This window comes from Nannobrachium achirus, assembly GCF_963921795.1.
Source record: "Nannobrachium achirus genome assembly, chromosome: 18".
NCBI lineage: Eukaryota > Metazoa > Chordata > Actinopteri > Myctophiformes > Myctophidae > Nannobrachium > Nannobrachium achirus.
This window is the reverse complement of record NC_137825.1, coordinates 16,633,355-16,657,747: the sequence shown is the minus strand read 5'-3', so window position 1 is coordinate 16,657,747 and position 24,393 is coordinate 16,633,355. Positions and strand designations below refer to the sequence as shown.

The 24,393-nt window shown below is 42.5% G+C and overlaps 1 protein-coding gene across 1 annotated transcript in view; it reads right to left on the bottom strand.

Annotated features, from left to right (window-relative positions):
* The window catches only part of LOC308302920 (voltage-gated delayed rectifier potassium channel KCNH4-like), a gene marked incomplete at its 3' end in the record, with an annotated part of 145,479 nt that overhangs the window by 103,548 nt on the left and 17,538 nt on the right, over positions 1-24,393 (bottom strand). Inside the window, 3 exon segments of the mRNA XM_080747238.1 lie at positions 1,658-1,677; positions 1,680-1,784; positions 8,458-8,691. Coding sequence (XP_080603364.1) covers positions 1,658-1,677; positions 1,680-1,784; positions 8,458-8,691 — 359 coding nt within the window.

Below are 24,393 nucleotides of genomic sequence, written 5' to 3'. Positions count from 1 at the left end.
AAGGAGGGCTGTGGGTGGGTCAGAAACCCATAGTCTTGTGACATCATCGATTGCCAATCCATCTTATAGAAACTGCAGGCTTTCTATTCCTGAAAAGTTGCAATTTTAAAGTGGAAGCCATTGTTCTCGCGATAATAAAAATCTAAATATTTTTTTCAAAAATATTGATTCATTTTTTTTTGTGGAAAATGATGATGTCACAATACGATGGATTCTGAACTTCCCACAGCTCTCCTAGGAGACTTGGACCGAGTAGAAAAAAATTGTGATGTTTTATCATGAACATTAGTGAGGACCTATTATATGAAGACAAGTTGAAAAGTGGTGAACTACTCCTATAATATGTGTTCATGCTCTGATTATTAAATGCATTATTTGATGTGGAAGCAGTGACCATTATTATTATTTGGCCAAACGTTCTGGGGTTATTTTATGGTTAAATCAATACATTTTATTTTATGAAACATATATAAAAAGTCTGGCATACCTGCGGCTGTGGCCGTAATAATGTACAAGCACTGCCTATATTGTATAGGCTATGCTGTTACTACAGTAGCTATAGAGGTTTCTGTTCTGTGCCGTTATCATAAATCACGCTATATTCGGATGAGGGTCAAGGTCAGGCTTTTCTCTTCCCTCCGCTAAGACGAGTCTTTAGTTTGCCCTTTCATACACCTAACAAGCTGTGCCTGCTGAAATCTCACAGCTGAGGAGGAAAAAGCACAGCCCTTCAGTGAAACGTTCAGCACCTGGACTTCCATTCAACTGCATTACAGAAGAACAGGGGCGTCGCACCAAATTCTGGGCCCTGGGTACAAGCCAAGGATTCACTGCGGGGCCCCCATGAATGTTCTTCATAGGGGGAGGGGGTTTAACAGCGAGCTTGTAGATCCGCTATTTTTTTTATCATGAACATTTGTGCAAGTCTTTGAATATTTTGAATATATTGGTTTGAATAACCAATGTTTCTATGTCAGTGGTGCTCAAACATTTTTCACGTGAAGGACCCCCAAAATGATATGTACCCCCGTCTCAAAATATTTAGTTCCAGGGACAACCCAGAAGCACAATCTGAGATACAAATGTTCGCTTAAAAAATACATATTATTCAAAGATTTGCACACATTTTCACGACTTAAAAAAAAATAGCAGATCTACAAGCTTGCAGCGCGGCACTCGGTGCCGCGCTGCAAGCTTGTATATCTGCTATTTTTCAATAGCGAAAGTATCAAATAATTCCAGGCCCCTCCACCTTGAGCCCTATAGTAACTCAGTCCCACTTTTCCCACCCCTTGCGACGCCCTCGGGCGTAGTGTTTGGCATCTTGTGACAGATTGTGCTCAGGCTCCGGATCGGCACGTCACGCCGCCCATGTGGAAAGAGCTACTGCCTGCTTCCAATGAATGGATGCCAGCTCTACTGTAACACATTGCAAGGTAGAGGAGGGTTGACAATGACAAACAAGAAAGGGGCCCCGAACATGAAAGCATGCAGGGGCCAGGGAGGGAGATGGGGCCCAATTATAAATCATGTCTAAAACGGAGCGAATGAAAGGAGGTTTTTTTTTGGGGGGGGACGGGGGGGGGGGGGACGGGGGGGGGGGAGAGAAGGGAGAGGGAGCAAGGATTTCAAAGCCTCTACGTGCGGCGTACCCTACTGTGTGGTTGCTGTGGTGTCCTTACCGTGCTTTTCTGTGATGTCCTTGAAGGAGAAGAGGAACAGGACCATTTCTCCCTTCTCGTTCTTTATGGGAACGATGTCCAGCAGACACCAGAAGGCAGTCCCTGTGAACAGAACCAGCAGTGTCCATGTTAGTGGAACAATATGGTCAAATACGGTGTTAATTTAACTCGGAGAGAGTACAAATGTAACCAATAATGTTACACTTGTACTCTCTCTCTCTCTAAAACAGAAGTCTTCAACGTTTTCAGGCCAAGGACCCCTTAGTTGAGAGAGAGATGAAGCAGGGACCACCACAACCTTTTCATAGATTCCATAGTTTCATCGTTTGACAGCACAATCATCAGTATTTTGGATTCATGTCAATTTGTGTTTTCAGATATTTAACCACTTGAACCGTCAACTTTCACTCTGTACTTAGTTTGCTCTTTTTCCCCACTACACCAAACCTCTTTGCCAAAAATAGCCGATCTACAAGCTCACAACACCTCGCAGCACAAGGCGTTGTGAGCTTGTAGATGTGCTATTTTTGGCTAAAGTTACAGTACCAGCATATGGACACAATAGGGTTCAAGTGCATGCATATAAAAAAAGGATAACAAATGTTTCTATCACACAAAGATCTGGAGGACCAACTGAGGACGCAAGCGTGAGCTGATCTATCCAAGATCGGATGCTGCTTGAAGTGCAATGTAAGGCGTGTGGGCTTTTACTGATGAGTTTGGAACATGAAAAGATTATAATAAAACATCAAGTGTATGAGAAATATATGGACAATTATCCATTTATACCTTATAAATACTTAAACCGAATGGTTTAAGTATTTGAACGAATGGAAAAAATACAATTAAATGATAATGATAAGAATTAAATCATGAAGAGTGACACAAATAAATAAATAAAAAGAAGATACTAGAAATACTGCATCATTGTACAGTATGTCTCTGCCAACCGATTGCAGTTTACATTTGTCTGTCCAGACTCAATAGTGTAGTGAATGGAGGAATTTAATGAAAGCCTTGTTACCTTGACCTTTGACCAGCTACTTCTAAAAACAGTTCATCCTTTAATCCAAGTGGACTTTGTATGCCAATTAAATTGGCATACAGGCACTCCTACACTAAGATATTGCATTCGAGAAAAGAACGAACAGATGGGAGATATGAGGTCACCGTGACCTTTACCTTTGACCGCCTACTTCAGTTCATCACAGAGTCCAAGAAGACCAGCTGCAATTTAATGCCAAATGCAATGAAATTCGCTCAAGGCATTCCTGAGATATTGCGTTCGCAAGGGTGTTAGACAGATGGACGGACGGACGAACAGACGGGACAACGCCACGCCAGGTGTCATCAATATGTCTGTACACACAGACAAAAGTGTCCGTGGCAAAGATTTGTCCTTGTCCGTGCGCAAATGTTAGATTTAGTTTTTGCATAACATTATAATGTTATTTTGATCATAAGACCCAACTACTGAATGTCAGTGTCCAGGTTTTCTTCACAATATGTATGACACTGATTTACTATGAGAATATGGCCCAACGTTTTTAGACTTGTCAAGGACCCCCAATGTCCCCATAAAGGGTCATTCCCACTTCAATTGAGAAAGATATATTTTTTGTATCTTTTATCTTTATTGCCCGGTGGGAATGACACTTTACTCTGAGAGTGTACAGAGTTGGGAGAGTGTTTGCAGGTCTTTCAGATGAGTGTATCAAAAAAGCACCTTCGTTAAGGTGGAGACAACCTCCCGTTGGTCCGACCAGGTTAGCGTTCACCAGGTTAGCATTTCACCAGCGTCGGCAGGTTAGAATTCACCAGCGTTAGTTTTACTGAGGTTATATTTAGGTTTAGGTGTATTTCCGTCCCCCCGACTTTCGGCACCTCTGCGCAGCCAATCACAAGCTTCCACTGCCTTAACCCAGTTGCAAAAAATAGCAGATCTACAAGCTCGCAGCGCGGCACCGAGTTGTGCTGTGAGCTTGTATATCTGCTATTTTTCAATAGCTAAAGTATAAAATAATTCCAGGCCCCTCCACCTTGAGCCCTATAGTAACTCAGTCCCACTTTTCCCACCCCTTGCGACGCCCTCGGGCGTAGTGTTCGTTAAGGTGGAGACAACCTCCCGTTGGTCCGACCAGGTTAGCATTCACCAGGTTAGCATTTCACCAGCTTTGGCAGGTTAGCATTCACCAACGTTAGTTTTACTGAGGTTAGGGTTAGGTGTATCTCCGTCCCCCCGACTTTTGGCACCTTCGCGCAGCCAATCACAAGCTTCCACTGCCTTAACCCAGTTGCCTTTTTGATACACTCGGACTGAAAGACCTGCTAAAAATACTCTCCCGTACAGAGTTGTATACCACCCTCAAGGAATCCTGAAGGTCCCTTGAACACTGTACTGTACAGTATATTAGGACTAGCTCTTTATGTGTTTCTGGTAACATTATTGTCCGCTCATTTGTCTGTGGAAAATTTTTAATTTTGACAAAAAAATGTCCACCACAACCCAGCATGGTGATGACCCCTGGACAACGCTAAAACGGACAGCCGCCATGGAGACGGGGACCCATAGGTCGAACTCCCGTTGGGTCGAACAGCGTCGGCAGGTTAGATAATCACCCGCAGTTTAGGGTTAGGGTTAGGTTAGAGTTTGGTGGTCGATCTAAAGGGTGTTCGACCTAATGACATGTTACCATGGAGACAGCCTGTTATTGTGTTTTATCCTTTTGATAGATTTGTACAAATATATTTATGCATTATGCATTTTGTCAATACAGATGTCAATAACACAGACATGTGTCTTCTATAATCTTGTGCTTGCATGTACTACGACAGGGATCAAGTGTACTACGACAGGGATCAAGTGTACTACGACAGGGATAAGGGTGCAGCCCATATTAAAAGAGACGGTAGTGATCCCCAGGATTGGAATCAGAGAGAGAGAGAGAGAGAGAGAGAGAGAGAGAGAGAGAGAGAGAGAGAGAGAGAGAGAGAGACAGACAGACGAGGAAAGAATAAATAGAGATAGGGCAAAAGGAGGGAGAGGGGAACGACTTGACAGAGTGAGATAGAGCATGACTACAGGTTTTTAGATGGGAGAGGGGGGAGAGAGAGAGAGAGAGAGAGAGTTAACGATGGACCCAGAGAGCTCATTAAGTACTCAGCACAGCACAAGATGTGCTCCATCTCAGCACATCTGTTCCATGTCTCCGGCCCTGTCCCGGCATGTCTGTGAGTGCGCTTATGTGCGTGTTAAGAGTGAAAGAGAGTGGCACCCACGGAGACGAGAGGTAGAGAAGATGTTACAGGTGGTGTCGTCGTGTTAGCAAGGCAGTCCGTTTGGAGAGCGAGCATGCAAAGTGAGTGATTTCATTTCTGCTTGTGTTACATGTGCGTCTGCCCCTCCGCAGTCAGCTCTACTGGGTTGACGGGCTCAGGAACAAGCCGGAGGAATACAAATGCTCTCCCACTGCCAGGGGCGTCACAAAAAGGGGGGGGGGGGGGGAGTGAGTTACTAGGGCCCAAGGTGGAGTTATACTATTGAAAAATAGCAGATATACAAGCTTGCAGGGCAGCACCGAGTACCGTGCTGCATTGCTGCAAGCTTGTAGATCTGCTATTTTTGAAAAGTCGTGAAAATGTGTGCAAATCTTTGAATATGTATTTTTCAAGCGAACATTTGTAACTCAAATATGGCTTCTGGGGGGTCCCTGGAGCTAAATATTTTGAGATGGGGGTCCGTGGCCAAATACATATCAATTTGGGGGTCCTTCACGTGAAAAAGTTTGAGCACCACTGACATAAAAACAGGTTTTTCAAAAAGCCTTTTCTAAAAGGTTTTAGAAGACATTTATATAATCTGGTCAAAAATATTCAAAGACTTGCACAAATTTTCATGATTTTTCAAAAATAGCAGATCTACAAGCTCGCTGTGAGCTTGTATATCTGCTATTTTTCAATAGTTAAAGCATAATAATATAATAAAATATTATAATAAATAATAAAATAACGCTTAATAACGTGTTCCCAATCTAAATGGTTTAGAACATTCATGGGGGGCCCACAGTGAATCCTTGTACCCAGGGCCCAGAATTTGGTGCGACGCCCCTGCCCACTGCACTCACAGCCTCCCGGACGAGCCCCCGTAAATCCCTCCGAAAAATTAGCGACATACTGGTTCACACCATTGGATTGGGAAGCATTAGCTCTCTGTTGAGCGGACCATCAGAGAGGCTTAAGAAGTCTTGTGTGGTCTCCTTACCGAACATGACTTACGGCAAGGACAATAGCTAGGGCTCCATTAAGTTTACAAGGATTTCGTTAAGGGTTTAACTTCCAATTATAAGCTACTTTAATACAATGCAGCGCGTGCACTGCATACACACACACAATCCCACGCATGCACGCACACACACGCATGCACGCACGTGCAACCAACCACACCCACACAGAAACACAAGTTACTGTACTGTATGTTGCATTATTGATTGATTTTTTTGTATTGACAAAAAGGATAAAACACAATAAGGCCCAAGAGCTTATTTCCGTCTTAATCATAATCATGTTCAACCTAGATTTAACACTAAAAAAGGCTCTCATTCGTTCTCCAGCTACACCAACATGTGGAACGCCCTTCCGCAAGCCTTAGCCTCCTTCAAAATTGGTCTGAAAAGTCACCTGCAGGCGGCTGCTAATCAAGACTTGTAAATAGACTTAGCCTCCATGTTTCCACCCCCCCACTTTCTTCTCCCCTTTTTCTGCTTTTGTAATTGATGTTATCCTATGTAAAGTACTATCTTCTATCCGTCTGTCTTTCATTGTTATATGAGATACATAAACAGTGGTTCCTGTGTAAATAAGCCGTAAAGCTTACTAGGATCTCCTTTTAGTTGATCTTGTACCAGTGATTTGTGCTGTCATGAAACTGTACTTTTTTCTATTGTAAAATGCTAATAAAGTCTTCAATCAATCAATCATGGTCCATCATGAGTGCTGATGACACATAGGCTACGGTACATGTGTTTTGCGTAAATCCTTGACATACTGCACTGTATGTGATGCAGGCAGTTTACATTACATCAATATACAGTACAGATTCTCTTTCCATTGCTCTGCCTGCCTTTGGTAGCTTTATCGTGATTGTCGTTTCACAGCAGACCCTGTGTGGATTACCAATCAGACCGGATTGGTCAACTGTGCAAATAAACTCAGCGTTGTGAGTCAATCTCACAACCTAAAACGGTTTTACAATAAAACAAGATTTCAGCATGGTCTAAAATACTACACTGTATGTCGGAGTATTATACTACATCTTAAAAGTTATTAATAACATTCGAAAAAGTTTGCCAAGCGGAGGTGAGTCCGTCCCACGGGCGCTGCCAATGCAGGAGCCAAATCAAGGCTCCTTGTGGAGACATTTTTAAAACTTTGGGCAAATATGTTTATAACTTTTAGAGATTTCTTGCAAACAGTCAGACATACAGACAAATGAATGAACACCGGCCCTGTGCCAAAGAGGCACAGATTTAAAAAAGCAAACCAAAGGGGATGGCGATTCATCTCTATTTTTCTCTCTACACCAAATCTCTTCATCGTAAATAGCCCAACATAACACGCTGCAACGTCACACATTGTGAGCTTGTAGATCTGATGGGGTAAAAAAAATCTCCCACTTCACCAACTCCCTCCAAACCCCAGATTTCCTTGAAATTTAGAACTGGTTCAAAATGTAAAAAATGTAATCTACAAATAAATTCTTCCCTACTTCTGATTGGAACTTCATTGCTACAGTAAACACTAGTTCAGGTGTCTTCAACGTTTTCAGGCCAAGCACCCCTTAGCTGAGAAAGAGATGAAGCAGGGACCCCCAGATTACATATAGTTTCATCGTTTGACAACACAATCATCAGTGTATTTTGGATTCATGTCAATTTATGTTATCAGATATGTAACCACTTGAACCGTCAATACTTAATACACTTGACCTTTCACTCTGTGTGCTCTTTTTTTCCCCTCTTTTTTCCCCTCTACACCAAACCTCTGCTGCGAGGCGTTGTGAGCTTGTAGATCGGCTATTTTCGGCTAAAGTTCTCCGAATATGGACGTCAGGGTTCAAGTGGTTAATATAAAAGAGAAAAAAGGTTTCTATCACACAAAGATTTGAAGGACCCCCTGTAGTGACTCTGAGGACCCCCTGCTAGGGGTCCCGGACCCCCTGTTGAAGACCCCTGCACTGGGGTTTGTGTTCCCCATGTTCATCCCCCTCACCGTCAGTGTTGATTTTGTCGACTAAAACTATGACGGAAAATGTTTGTCGACTGCGTTTCTTTCACTGACGAAAACGAAATAAAAACGAAATAAAAACTAAGCTGTGATGACTAAAACTAATACTAAATATATTGACAATTTCGTCAACAAAATAAAAACTAAAACATTATGGAGGGACTAGTGGAGAAGAGAGACATTTTATGTTTGGTTGCTCACAGATGTTGCGTGCTGAAAATAGCAGATCTACAAGCTCACAACGCATCAAGCACACAACCAAGTGAAAAATCAGCCATTACGATACCATCAAGGCCTGCCAAAATACATTTCAGTTGACTAAATCAACTGTAGATTTAGATCTAAAATCTTATGATTAGTCGACTAAAATTAGACTAAAACTAAAACTTTTCCGGTGACTAAATTATGACTAAAACTAAAAGACATTTTATTCAAAAGACTATGTATGACTAAAACTAAATCAAAATTTGCTGTCAAAAACAACACTGCTCACCGTTCTTCTTGTAGAAGTGGACCTCGGCCTGGAACTCCTCCCGGCTCTCCATGGCCTTCTCCATCTGCTGGGCCACGTGCTCGCTGGTGTCGCAGCCATACAGGAAGCGGCAGCTGCAGTTCTTCTGCATCACCTCGGTGCGCACGTAGCCCGTCAGCTCCAGGAAGCCGTCGGAGCAGTAGACGATGGGGTAGCCGCGGTGGCCCTGGGCGTTGCCCAGCAGGAAGTTGCTGTCTGCAGGGAGGGAACCAACGAGAAGGTGAGAAAGAGTTGCTAGATGGAGACTAGTGTTCATTAGGCTAGGGGTGGGCGATATGGAAAAATACAATATCACAATATTTTCCCAAGCTGTATCACGATACACAATATTATCACGATTCTTTTTCACGTTGGTTTTTATGGTTATTTTTCAAGTTACTTGATAAAAACTAGTCTCTCTGGGTTACTTTTGGGAGGTCTAAATTGAACTTTATAAGTATGTAAGTCTGACAGTATACAAATCCAATTTCATTTGTATACTGTCAGAGTTAAGTGGAGACCTTGACATTTTAAAGATTGAGAACTACTGATTTAGACCAAAATGCAGGGTTAAATTGAGTTCTGCAATGAAACTCTGTATTAACGATTAAACAAGATTTTGTACAAGGCTCCCTCAACGGACGGGTAACACCTGACACTGTCTGACATCACTGTGATATCATGGGAACCAAATCCCTTTTATTGCCATATATGGAGATCCCTGTAATGCCAGGGGAACCATATCACCTTTATATGGAGATATGGAGATCCCTGTGATGTCAGGGGAACCAAATCCCCTTTATGCCCATATATGGAGATATGGAGATCCCTGTGATGCCAGGGGAACCAAATCACTTTTATGCCCATATATGGAGATCCCTTATTTGGCCATCTGGCCAAATCCCTTTGGCCAGATGGCCAAGACATGGCGCGACGAGGTCGCTTGTTGCCCTGAGGCGTCTTAACTACTTATACTGTACTAGAAGCTGGGCCGCCCTTCGGGCGGCCCAGCGTCTAGTCGGCGACCTGGCCAACTCGGAACAATGTAAATAGGGAATGAATGCCCCGCCCTTTAATGCAAACCCCATTATACCTGTTTTCATAGGACCCGTTTTGACCATCTGTCTGCCTGTGTCCATTTATGCCCATATATGGAGATATCTGTATCTGTCTGTCTGTCTGTCGGCGTCCATTTTATGTCCATATATGGAGATTACTGCAGTTATAGTTCTGGGTCCATTTTATGCCCATATATGGAGATATCTGTCTATCTGCGTCCATTTTATGCCCATATATGGAGTATCTGTCTGTGGCTCCAACTGTGTTGCAGACACAGTGCCGGTTCCCCCTTTAATGCAAACCTCATTATACCTGTTGTCATAGGACCCGTTTTGAACATCTGTTTGCCTGTGTCCATTTATGCCCATATATGGAGATATCTGTATCTATCTGTCTGTCTGCGTCCATTTTATGCCCATATATGGAGATCTTTGACAATCTGTTTGCCTCTGTCCATTTATGGCCATATATGGAGATATCTGTATCTGTCTGTCTGCAATCCATTTTATGCCCATATATGGGGGCATTCATTTTATGCCCATATATGGAGAACGCGCGTGCCGGTGGGACGAACGGTTCTCGAGATACGCGGATTACATACATACATACACACTCACAGAGATTACATACACACTCACAGAGATTTTTTGTTGACTCATGTGGCGTACGTGATGTCAGAGCCTTTTATGAAGTGATGTCACAATGAGTCAGAGCTTTCGCCGATTTCCTCCGGAACAGCCTGATGTCAACAATCAACCCCGCATAAGGAGATTCCGAACGTTTCGCGCCGGTTCGGGAAAACCGCGCGTCGGGTCGGGTCGAGACCCAGCACTGCACTCCGTGCCGCGGCGTGGAACGCGCGTGCCGAATCTGAAGCCGGTGGGACGAACGGTTCTCGAGATACGCGGATTACATACACGCAGACACGCAGAGACTTCTCGCATTTATAGATAGATATCAGATTGAAAATAGTGATGCGACACATTGTAAGCCTGTAGGTGTGCAATACAAAAAATGTAATACAACTCTTGTATAGGAGTTTCTGGCACAAAGTATTTTCTGATGAGGTCCGTGGCCAGACCACTGCCGTGAGGGATCAAATCAATTTGGTTCAATTTGTTCTCTCTCATAGAGTTTAAAAACAATGCAGTGCCTCAAAGAAACTTGGATACCAAGTAAACAATGATTTTACTGTGCAGATATACTCAAACGCATTACAAATGTAGCTTTCATGACAGATTTATACTTTAAATCAGGGGTCTTCAACGTTTTCAGGCCAAGGACCCCTTAGCTGAGAGAGAGATGAAGCAGGGACCCCCACAACCTTTTCATAGATTCCATATCGTTTCATTGTTTGACAGCATGATCAGTGTTTTTTTTTTAGTCAATTTGTGTTTTTAGATATTTAACCACATAAACCGTCAATACTTAATAAACTTGACCTTTCACTCTGTACTCGGTCTGCTCTTTTTCCCCTCTACACCAAACCTCTTGGCCGAAACCCCCCTGTTGAAGACCCCTGCTTTAAATAAACTGTTACATGTTTGGATATAAATGTATCAACTGCATTGCACCTTCACTGTCTGTAAAACGGGCTTTGCATTTATTCCAGCACCATGGACAGCTCCGTTCCAAATATCAGACTTCTAGCCTGTACTGGATTCCAACTGCATTCATGGCTGCAAGGCATCCAAATGACACCGGTTTTCTGTCTCGCTGGATTAAATTCCAGGACCTCTATATAGTGACAGCCACCTGCTGACACTGATGGCCACAGGCCATATACTCTCACTTTTCTTGAGAATGGTGCATCATGGTACCTGCACTGCACTGAATTCTAATTTGTATAAGTGACTGACTCACTCCTCTTACTGTATGTCTTGTCCCTTATGCTGTTATAGAACAGCTAGCGTTTATTTTTTTTGGCATCCGCATGTGCGTTCTGTACAGCAGGGGTCTTCAACGTTTTCAGGCCAAGGACCCCTTAGTTGAGAGAGAGATGAAGCAGGGACCCCACAACCTTTTCATACTGTAGATACCATATAGTTTCATTATTTGACGGCACAATCATCAGGTTATTTTGGATTCGTGTCAATTTGGGTTTTCAGATTGAACTGTCAATAATACATAATAAACTTGACCTTTCACTCTGTAATTAGTCTGCTCTTTTTCCCCTCTACACCAAAGCTCTTTGTCAAAGCTCACATGCCTCGCAGTGCGAGGTGTTGTGAGCTTGTAGATCAGCTATTCTTGTCACATAAAGATTTGGAGGACCCCTGTAGTGACTCTGAGGACCCCCTAAGGGTCCCGGACCCCCTGTTGTACAGTATCTATGTCTGTTTGTCCTGTCAAAAGTAGACCAATCACAGCTCATGCCCCTATGCGTGTGCTGTGAAGTCACAAAAACCGTCACAAAAACTGACACGGACAATGTAATGGTATATAAACTTGAAACTTATGAAGAACGTGAAATCTGACCCAAGGCAGTAATGCGGGAAGTGAGACGGATCTGTGGATCCCCCAAACCAGATCCTATATTAAAACTGCCTAGTGAGTGAGTGAGTGAGTGGGTGATGGCAAATGCACATACTGTATATGGAGTCCAATCGGTCTAGTAGTTGACAATAGCCATTTCAATTAAGGAGAGATGAAGTTGTTGCAAAAAAAAAAAAAAAAAACATTTTTTTTTTTTAACGTTTAACGTTTAATATTAGCTTTTAATAGAGAACCCTGGAGTCTAGTCGCTCGTGCTGGCACTGCAGATGAACCTCATTCCTCCTCAACTCTAGACAATTTAGACTTTACAAGGTCGAGTTGGGGATGGAGGTGAGTTGCTTGTTGCTTGCCGAAAAGAGAATGGCAGAATAAAAGGCGAGGATATTTAAGCGCTCACAATTGAAGCTGTGAATGAAAGGATGTTTGTGAAGCGTCCCTAGCGATACAGATGAATGTGTTATTGAAGTAGCAAAACATGTTTTCCTCCATGTCAGCACTGTTGTTGTGAAGAACGTTGTGAAAAGTGAAAAATGTAAAAAGAACTAAATTTCCATTTGATAACGTACTAAATAGCACAGGGTAGACAGGGGAGGCTACAACATTTTCAACATTTTTGTCTTTCTACAGTGAACTTGGCATACTTCAACAAGCACTTTTCTGTACCGAAATACCACAGATGTCTTTTAAATAATTAATACCAGACGTTTTTCTTTTTCTTTTTTATCTCTGTGAAGGCACAGAACTTTGAGAGTCGTAGCAACCAGGCCTTTTGCATAGCAATAATCCAGTAGTATCATAGACATTTATCGATTGTCCTCCTGCTTACAACAGTGGTGTTCCGGTTTTGGGAATGCCATTATTTCAAAATTAGTTTCAAAATAGAAGAGCGTGTATCGGCCATTATATATGGCTTAAGTGGTTAAGTGTTTAGCAATGAAATACATTCTCAAGGAAGTATTTTTCTGAGAGTTACCCTTGTTTTCTCTTCTGCTACCAACACAGTATCACAACGTCGCGCCAACACACCGCATAGGAGCAATTAAAAAGTGAGCCTGCTGGTGTTTCACTTTTGAGTCACGCCTGCGATTCTGCCACCAAAAGTGGTACCAAAGTGATGCCTCACAGCAAGCCAACAAGTGAACACATCAGACACCAGTTAACCCATTCAGAACGGGTACACTATTGTGAATCATTATTTTATGCTTTAACTATTGAAAAATAGCAGATATACAAGCTCACAGCGCGGCACCGAGTGCCGCGCTGCGAGCTTGTAGATCTGCTATTTTTGAAAAATCGTGAAAATTAGAATTTTGACCCGATTCTATAAGTGTCTTTTGAATCCTTCTAAGGTTTTTTGAAAAACCTATGTTTCTATGTCAGCAATCTGGCTATAGCCATCGTCAAAGAAAAGGTCCTTTTCACTTAACTGGAGCTCAGTTAGTCTGTTCTTGAGAGACTACTATGTTAGTGGTTCTCAAACCTTTTCATGTGAAGGACCCCCAAAATTATATGTATTTGGCCATGGACCCCCATCTAAAAATATTTAGTTCCAGGGACCGCCCAGAAGCAAAATTTGAGTTACAAATGTTCGCTTTGAAAATACATATAGTCAAAGATTCGCACACATTTTCACGACTTTTTAAAAAAAATAGCAGATCTACAAGCTCGCAGCGCGGCACTCGGTGCCGCGCTGTGAGCTTGTATATCTGCTATTTTTCACTGGTTAAAGCATTCAATAATTCTAGGCCTGAATGGGTAAGCTACTCCAGGCAGGGAGAGACACATGAGACCAGCCAGACGGTCTGCTGTGATTCCCTCTGTGAATGTTGGTGGGGACGTTGCATAGCATAGAGCGGGCCCTGGTCTGACGAGGGGGCGCTCAAATATGCCAGGATGTATTGATGTTATTGATTAATATGTAAATGCTGGGGCTCCGGTAGGATATGCTGCCATACATGGTGCCCCAGAATTCCAAGCAGCACCCGTGATTGTATAGACCAGGGGTTTTCAAACTTTTTTTTTGACTCAGGGCACCCCTGTAAATAACTTTTTCATCCACGGCACCCCTGAATTACACTGTTCATTTTTAGAATCTTGCATCCTATTGGAGAAATATCCGTTTCCATCAGAACTGACTGAGAATAACGTTATACTTGACGTTTAACCACTTGAACCCCAGCATGCCTATTCTGGGGGGAAGGTTCACCAAAAATAGCCGATCTACAAGCTCACAACGCGTTACAACGTGACGCGTTGTGAGCTTGTAGATCTGCTAGTTTTGGTGAAGAGAGTTGTCGTAGATGGAAAAAGAACTCATCAAGTAAAGTGCAAATCAGGTAGTGATATTGATAAATTCCAAATATTATCAAATGATCTCGCAGCACCCCTGGACTGGCATCACGGCACCCCAGGGTGCCCCGTCACCCACTTTTAAAACCCCTGGTATAGACATACCAGTTGTGGTCCAGGGCTCCACATTGATAGCAATTCGGTGGCAAGTGCGACCGTAAATCTGTCATTTGTTTTAATAATAATAATAATAATAATAATAATATCCATTTATCTCACTATGAATGAACAAAACTCCTCAGTCAATCAGACCAATCAATCAAAAATTGCACATGTGTATTGACCATTGGCATATGCAGGGACTGGGAGCGAAATTGAAGCTGTTCATTAGCATTTCTGTCATGGGCTATGGGATCTTTAGACACGGTCCCATTGCTTGGATGGATGTCAATGGCATGGTTTTATTGGTTGGTTGTCAGGATGAAATGACGACCAGCCATGATCTGGCTTCACTGAATATGGACTAGTTGTTATTATTTATTATATCCACATTATAGACACAGTTTACTATCCTCCTATGAACTACACCCTTTTCTTTCTGCTTTTATTGATAGTGTTAGTAGAGATAGACAGGAAACAGGGAGAGAAAGAAGGGGAGTTTTTAATAAACCAATAGTGCAACCTGAAGTGCGACATGGTACACAAAGCCTACACAAAGCCTCCTAAGTGGACGCTGGCATCTGACGGCAAATCTCACGAACGTCCTGTTTACTGGTTCTAGATCCCGCGAGAAAGCTGGGATAGAGAAAAGTCGATAATAAAGTTGATTTTCTCCTAATTTATGTCTCTGAAACAAGCCATTTTAGTATGAAAATGTTGGGAATATTATGTGGCTTGTGGCGATCGGGTTTAATATTTAGTTCAGTTCACTCTCCCTTTGGAAATGGATACTCTAAACCTACTTCTGCCACCTAAAAAGGTGTCAACCTACATTATGCGGATACGGGAAGTAAACCGGAATTGTCGCCTCTTGCTATTTACCTCTTGGTGACACAAAGCAATGGTCATCGGGAACGGGATTTGAACCCACGACACAAACAGGCTGCACAGAGCCTATATGTGGTATACGCCTGAACCGCTAGGCCAGCGGGTGCCCGAACTACGCACTTGCAGCATTTCCTGCTCCCTCTTGCACGGCTGTGTAAGGTAGCAACATGGAGCATTCAGGTTTTAGGTACTGTAGGTTATCATTCCTAGTCACAAAACTTTAAGAATGTTTCTCTTTAAGAAAAAGGTTAGAGGATAGATCAGACCCATCAGAAACAGGATTCAGACTTAGACAAACAACAGGCACAGCCAGAACAGTAATCCTGAAGAACATCCTGTTCCTCTTAATACCAGTCCTCCCAGTACCCTCTGCTGTGTGTGAAAGAGCTACCAGACATCAGAGATTCCACTCTAACACAGCGGAGGGCCTTATTACTATCAGCACTGAAAGGCCTATTTCTGAAGACTTCAAGGAACACCTGATTCGCCCAGGCCATACAAATTATTACAAATTATTGTATACCGGTATACAGTATCTGGGGAGTTTTTGTAAAGGGGAGTGTTGTGTTATGTAGTGTTAATATAAGTTACTGACTGTAGTTATAATGTACTTTAAACAAGAGCAAAGTTATTTTAGTTGATTAGTAAGCTACGTTACTTAAATTACGTGGATCTCAGAAAGCACATAAAACGGTGGATCTTGGACTTAATGTGATGAGACTGTGACGTCATCTATGACATCGATTATTCCAAATTGGACAAGGTTTCACCACGGTCATAGCCCCATTGACTTCCATTATGAAATTAAAGTTGAAAAGCAGTGTGCAAAAGACGTTTGGTACTGACCAGTTCAGTGGTTAAAGATGCAAGCACACATGCAAGCAAGCACACACGCACCCAGTATTAAAAAGAAGAAAAACATAAATATATCTAATTACAGCTTTTCACTTTGTTTTTTCACATGAGATAGTTCACAAAATAGGTGAGATCCTATCACCCAGGTGTGTGTTTGTATGTGCAAATGATGTGCTACTGTGACTGTCTCTGACTGAGGAACTTAGTGGCAGCAGCACTGCCACAACAAGTGTAAAACGTTAGTCTGGAGGCTGACTGTTTTCCCTCTGTGATTACAAGAAGTGTGTCTGGGAGGAGAGCTCAGCATCTGCCACAGTGCTTTCCACAAGGCAGCACTTTAATTGGCCGTCCTCAACAGGGAGCAGTCCACAGGGAACGTGTTTTTGGGAGCCTTTTTTGACAGCCTCTTAGGAGGGACTTCCAGCAAGAAGCAACCCAAACCGTCGCCTCAGAATCACAGACAGACACGGCCGAGAGAGACGTCGACCAGACAATTGAAGTCAATGGAAGCTTGACACCGTTTCATGCGAGTTTCTCCCCAGACTTCAGCATGGTATGACATCGAAGCGAAGAATTTCTATTCCACTTCCTCACACAGATCTTTCAGCATGGTGACTCTGAAGGGAAGACTATTTATTACAGCTCCTCTTATACAGGCGATCTCTGGCTTCAAAGGAGAATGACTTAAGAGAATCAGACTTATGAAGCTATGAATATTTGAGAGGCCAAACCACTCCTGAGAAAATAGGCTTTCAAGCGTTTGCCACTTCAAATCTAAATAGAGAAATAGGCATAGGGCCAGTTTCATGGCGAGGTACAGTATTATGATAGCCTACCTACTGTACTGTGTCTCATAGTGTCCTAAAAAGATACTCTGTCCTCTTCTCCACCCCATCACGTAGATCTGGGTGATATCCTATGCTATATTAAGATTTGCTTGTGCGTCAACTTTGGGGCGACGGTGGGCGTTACAAAAAACATGCCCATATTTGTAGACTATGCTGGCGTACAAACAGTCAGGGGCGTCACAAGGGGGGGAAAAGTGGGACTGAGTTACTAGGGCCCAAGGTGGAGGGGCCTGGAATTATTTTATATACTTTAGCTATTGAAAAATAGCAGATATACAAGCTCACAGCACGGCACCGAGTGCCACGCTGCGAGCTTGTAGATCTGCTATTTTTTTTTTATCTTGAAAATGTGTGCAAATCCTTGAATATAATGTATTTTTTAAGCGAACATTTGAAACTCAAATTTTGCTGCTGGGGCGTCCCTGGAACTAAATATTTTGAGATGGAGGTCCGATATCATTTTCACATGAAAAGGTTTGAGCACCACCAGAAACATAGAAGGATTTGAAATATTCAAAGACATGCACAAATGTTCATGATAAAAATAAAAATAAATAGTAGACCTACAAGCTCGCAGCGCAGCAATCGGTGCCTAGCTGTGAGCTTGTATATCTGCTATTTTTCAAAAGTTAAAGTACCCAGGGCCCAGAATTTGGTGCGACACCCCTGCAAACAGTTATATAATCTGGCTGGTGTCACTGGTGATATCGCGCTCTAACGTGTATCGCTGAGGCCCCGAGGGAGAGTGTTTGCCTGGTGTGAAGTCTGTCGGATCGGCGGTTGTCCAAAACCACTGATCCGACCGACATGCCAACAACTAGGCATATATGGAGATCCGGAGTACCAGAACTGTCAGGTTATCGTGATATAGCTTGAATATTGTCTTAATTACATTAAAATGGTAAATGGAGAATTTATATAGTGCCTTTATCCAAGGCGCTTTACCTTGTGCATTACATTCACCCATTCGCACACCGATGGAGAGACAGCCGCTGATACGAACGACCTACGGCCTGGTCGCGACCTAGGCCACGACCTGGAGGTCGTAGGTCCCGGTTCTGGAGGTCGTAGTTCGCGGTACATACTTGTTAGGTCGCGGCCGGTCTAGTTTCGCGACCCCCGGCCGTGGTTGCGCCACCTCGGTCGTCCCCGGGCCGTTGTTGCGCGATCGGGCCGTTGTTCAGCGACCTGGGAAGTCCGCGGTCGTATTTAAAAGGTCTTTTTGCAGAATATTCTAGAGCAGCAGCGCTATTCAACCTTTTGAAGCTTGTGATTGGCTGAACCGGAGGTAGGAAGCGCTCCATTGTAGTCACTTGGACCGCGCGAGGTGCACCAAAACCTATCCTTAACCCTAACCCCAACTCTAACTCTAACCCTAACCTTAACCCTAACCCCAACTCTAACCCTAACCCTAACCCTAACCCTAACCCTAACCTGCCGACACTGAGTAGCTAACCTGCCGACGCTGTTGAAAACGAGCGCTCCTTCCCTTAGCAAGCGTAGAGTTTCTAAACTCGCGTCCCTTCCCTTAGCAAGCGTAGAGTTTCGATCGCGGCGCTCCTTCCCTTAGCAAGCGTAGAGTTTCTAAACTCGCGTCCCTTCCCTTAGCAAGCGTAGAGTTTCGATCGCGGACTTCCCAGGTCGCTGAATTACGACCGAGATCGCGCAAAACCTCCAGAACCGGGACCTACGACCTCCAAGTCGTGGCCTAAGTCGCGACCAGGCCGTAGGTCGTTTGTATCAGCGGCTCTTGCTGCACCGATGGCAGAGGAAACCATGCAAGGCACCAGCCAGCTCACCGGGAGCAACTAGGGGTTCAGTGTCTTGCCCAAGGACACTTCGACATGTTGACACGAGGAGACGGGATGTGCACCGCCAACCCACGGATCACTGGCCAACCCGCTCTACCTCCTGAGCTACAGCCACCCCTCTTAACACCCATGGAGCCAAACTCGTTCAGTAACGAGATACGGCCACTGGAGGTCACTGTGCCAAAACTAAGTTGTCTCGTTGAGAAACGAGACAAAGGGTTAACTGTGCAGCGTGCATGTTGTGTTCCCTGTGAAAGACCCTGGTCCATACGTCATAACGTGGCTCGCACAGAAACAAAATGGAGCATCTAGGCTGCATAGACTTCCATTCTATGCTGAAACATAAAAAGGGCTTTATCTCTGAATAAGGTGCAAAGAACGCCAGGGAAGCAGAGATCTGATTGTTTTCACGGCGACACTTTACCGCGATGGTCGGCCCCGGTTTGGATTTTAGTTTCGCGAGCATTTGTAAACAAATGGATTATCTTCCTCAATCGTCAGCGGACACTCACGTGCCCACGCACAAAGCTTCCGAGGCTCTTCAAAATAAAGCGTAAGTGAACGGCGGCACCAGCAACAGCTAGAAATGTTAGAAACCTTGGCTTCCGTTGTGTTAAAAAACAATTTTCTGAATATGTTCAGTGTAAAATTACCAACAATGTATCTACATACACATACAGTTATATACCCATCATGCAGTATCGACATTACTAATAATTTCTCAAAATCTTCTTGAAAGCAACAGACAAACCCCACATTTACATCAAACTATCAATATCACGGGTAGTCAAAATGTATTTATTTGATTTTGTCATTATCACCCAGCCCTAACTGCATGAATCCCAGCCACTTAAACGGTCCCCTCCTTTCCCCCCCCTCTACACCAAATCTCTGCCAAAAGTTGCTGATATACAAGCTCACAATGCTTTGCGCTACGATGACACATCGTGAGCATGTAGAGCTGCTATTTTTGCAGAAGGTTCGCCTGTTATAACATGCACAGAATAAAGACGCTTCAGGAACCAGCTACATCTTGGTAAACACCTCCTCCTTAGCGCCCATTCATCTCTGCTTTATGTAATGTTTGCCCAAGAATAAACACACACACAGCCTCTACTCAGCATCCCTGAAGTTGGTCTCGCAAGTAGGTCAAGGGCAGGCACAGTCGTAAATCACTGTGTACGTGTAACGTCAGTGGCAACCTCCAAACCTGTTCTGGAAACGCTCCGATTGCGCTGAGGCATAACTTTCTCGAATAACTCAAAACACGCTGATCATGGGGCTTATGCAGAATCATCGTTAGAACAGTGTGATCAAGTGTTGATCAGTCAAATAAAACTAAGGCCATAGAGCAAGGGTCTTCAACAGGGGGTCCGGGACCCCTAGGGGGTCCTCAGAGTTACTACTTTTTTCTCCTTTTTTTATATTAACCACTTGAACACTATGTCCATATGATGAGAACTTTAGCCAAAAATAGCAGATCTACATGCTCACAACGCCTCACGCTGCGAGGCGTTGTGAGCTTGTAGATCGGCTATTTTCAGCAAAGGCATTTGATGTAGAGGGGAAATAGAGCAGACTAAGTACAGAGTGAAATGTCAAGTTAAGTATTGATCAAGTGGTTAAATATCTGAAAACACAAATTGACATGAATCCAAAATGGAATCTCTGAAAAGGTTGTGGGGGTCCCTGCTTCATCGCTTTCTGAACTAAGGGGTCCTTAGCCTGAAAACGTTGAAGACCCCTGCCATAGAGTAAACTGATAATGAATAAATATAAACTAATCTCAATGGCTAGACCTGTTGCCTCCAGAAGGTTTCCACAGTAACCTGCTGGTTGAGGCAGACCTGCTGATAAGTGGGGAATATGGTACTCCATGTCTTCTCCTCCTCTACAGGCTGTTACAGCTGTTGTGCTGAAGAGTTTGGTGTCCTTTGACACACTAATAATCTAAGCTGTTCCATACCAAAGACAGTAGACTGTTATGAAAAAAACAGTTAAACTAAAAAAAGAATAGGACTAAGAGCTGCTTATTCTCTATGAATGACTCTATGAATGACTTAGCCAGCAACATTATCCACACTGGCTGTAGGTAATTCAACTCTAGCATACAAGTTACAAAGAGTGATATAAATACTTATAACTAAGGTTATCATACAGATGGTTGGCTATGTAGAGGACATTAGATCAAATTCAACCCAATAAACTAGGTCCGTTAAGGTGAATGTTGATGTGAAAGTCTTGGTGTTAATTCTATGTGCAGTTTGTTGGTTTTAAGGTTTGCTAATGGAACAATGGCTAAGGACACTGGAAGGTCAAAACAGATTAACAATGATTGATTCAATATCGAAGGGCATGGCAGGACTTAAAAGAATGCAGCTTAAAGGAATCACTTTACAGCTTCTGCATGCTTCTGCATGCTCGTAATGTTTACATTAGATAATGACAATAACCCAGGAGTACCTGAAGCGCTAGGACAATGGACAAAACCTTCCCTTGTTGTTGTTATAATAATTACTATTTAGCTGCTACAATGAGGAGAATAATGTTTTCCTTTATTACAAGAGACTGCCTAATGCACTTACATTTATGAAAAACATTAGGAATAGGAATTATCAGCATGGATATATACATACTATATTTCACATAGTACTTCCAAAAGTAGTTAAGCAAATACTTAAACAAAACTGAAGGTTGAAAGTAGAACTGCAGACTTTAAGATATATACATTGCGGTGCAGCAGTGGGTGGATGCTTAATGCACCATATGCTTGCAACGTCTCCGCTTCTATCTTAGTCGCAGCCATGATTGTATGTCTTCCCTCCTCTCTAACCTCAGCTTCCTATCTCACTGCACTCACCAAAAAAATAAAGCAAAAACGACCTGAAAAAAAGTGCATAAAATGTCAATCAATTACAAGAACTACTTGCAATTAGTGACGAGTATTGTAGACGACTTGAAAAAGTATCCATGTATCATTGTACGTTTGAATGGGAAAATGTAAAAAAAAAAAAAAACATATTATTTACTGTAGAGATGTATGTTTTCTACATAAGATTAACTAATCTCAACCACTCCACCTGTGACCTGCTGGTTGAAGCAGACCTGCTAGCAAGTGATGAATATCGCTGTTGTCGGGTGGAAAACCTTGTATGTCCAAACCCGCGAGGTGTTGTGTGCTTGTAGATCGTCTATTTTCACTAGTTTTGTGCAACAGTCTTGTTGAGGCAGGGCTTTAATTTACAAAAAACATGGAGATACAAGGTTTCTGCCGGACAGTGCAGGCTTCTCCTCCTCCCCTGCAGGCGGTTACAGCTGCTGTGCTGAAGATTTCAGTGTCCTCCTTCAACACAAAACCCATCTGCACACTACACACATTAGGCTATCTATCCAACTGTTCCATACCAAAGTATTTCACAGTTATGTTTTCAAAATAACAAACGGCCACATACACCCTTTCGTTTTCAGGTTTCCTGCTGCCCGCAACTGTAAAAAGATAAGCAAAAACTATAGATGATATAAGGCAAGGAGCTGCCTTCTCTCTTCAAAGGTCAACTCTACAAGCAACAAGTTATAAAGGTGGGTGAATGCTTATTGCGACCGTAGGTCGCAGTTAACTATGGAAACCGGCACATCTTGTCCACTTATCTCTGTCTGTCTGTACGTCACGCCTGACACTATGGTTCCCCTGACACATCACTGTGACATCACAGGTGTCATCACAGTCAGATACTCAGAGCAGGGATCTCCATATATACAGGTGACATCACAGTGGTGTGGCTGGTTCAGACAGGGATCTCCATGTGTAGGTTTGTTGAAATTGCACAGTCAAAGCAGATTAATGATGACTGATAGGCTATTGATGGGCATGGCAGGATTTAAAAGGAATGCAGCAGTATAAAAGAATCACTTTACATCTTCTGCATGCTCATAATATGTTTACATTAGATGTTGATAATCCAAGACTAATAACCTGACAAAACGGTTTGTATTCTCTTGTTATGTATAGGCCTACTATAGTGTACGTTGTTGTTGTTATCTGTTGATGTTTTATTTTATTTTATTACTGTATCACTTTACTGTTTGATGACAGTCGTTACTGAAATAGGCTATAAATATGAAGTAACGAGGGCCTCACTGTACCGGGAACAATCTGCAAATATGAGGCTGCTCGCCTGCACCCTTAGCTGTCCACTATTTGAACATCCAATTTCCTTCACAATCAAAATAGCTGTATTCCAGGAATAGGCACAAAGCAGCAGTGTTACAGCACCACCATGACACAGACAGATTGGGTTACTCAGGCCTGGCAGGGTTAATAATAAAACTGCTTCATTTAAAAATCCTACTTTTATGATATTCAAATGATTGATTTTTTTAATCAAGTTGTTCTTTAGTGACACTTTCTTGTACTGTAATATATCATACCAGAGTTGAATTATGTCGGCAGTAAGAGTTTATGACAAATACAGTACTGTAAGTGAATTTGTGGGAAACCGCAACCTTGCATGTTATTTTATTTAGTTAAACATGAGCTACTGCTGCACCACCATAAGTGAACATCTCGGAATCCAACCACAAAAACCGCATTGCGGCTGTATGCCTCCACCAACCAGTTGCTGTTTACATCCATGTTAGACAGGGCTAACGGTGTAAAAACCTGATTAAAGGGTGTACCAAACTTTTCTCAATTGATTCTTATGTATTTTTTCCTGTAGAATCCATTTCTGCAATATACATTTTTATATCGCGCATAATTAATGAGATAATTAGCATTTTTGACTAATTATGCTAATTATCTCATTAATTATGCACAATACAACAATATACTTTGCAGAAATGGATTCTACGGGAATAATTACATAAAGGTCAGCTGAGAAAAGTGTCGTAGACCCTTTTATCAATTTTTGATGAATTCTTTCCCGTTCTTTCTGCCCATGTGTCAAATTATTTGTAACATGGGTGGAAATGACAGGACAAACCCTATTTAAAAAATGATAAAAGGGTTTACCAAACTTTTCTCTGTTGATTCTTATGTATTTTGTCCTGTAGAATCCATTTCTGCAATATACATTTTTGTATTGTGCATCATTAATGAGTTAATTAGCATATTTGAAGCATATTTGACATATGAGGGGAAACAACAGGAAAATCCTAAAACAATTTGATAAAGGGGTTTAACAAACTTTTCTCAGTTGATTCTTATGTATTTTTTCCTGTAGAATCCATTTCTGCAATATACATTTTTGTATTGTGCATCATTAATGAGATAATTAGCATATTTGACACATGGGCGGAAATAACAGGGCAAACCCTATAACAATTTGATAAAAGGGTTTAACAAACCTTTCTCAGTTGATCCTTATGTATTTTTCCCTCTAGAATCCATTTCTGCCATGTACATTTTTGTATTGTGCATATATAATTAGATAATTAGCATATTTGACACATCGGTGGAAATAACAGGGCAAACCCTATAACAATTCTTTTAATGGACTACAGTACTCTTAGGT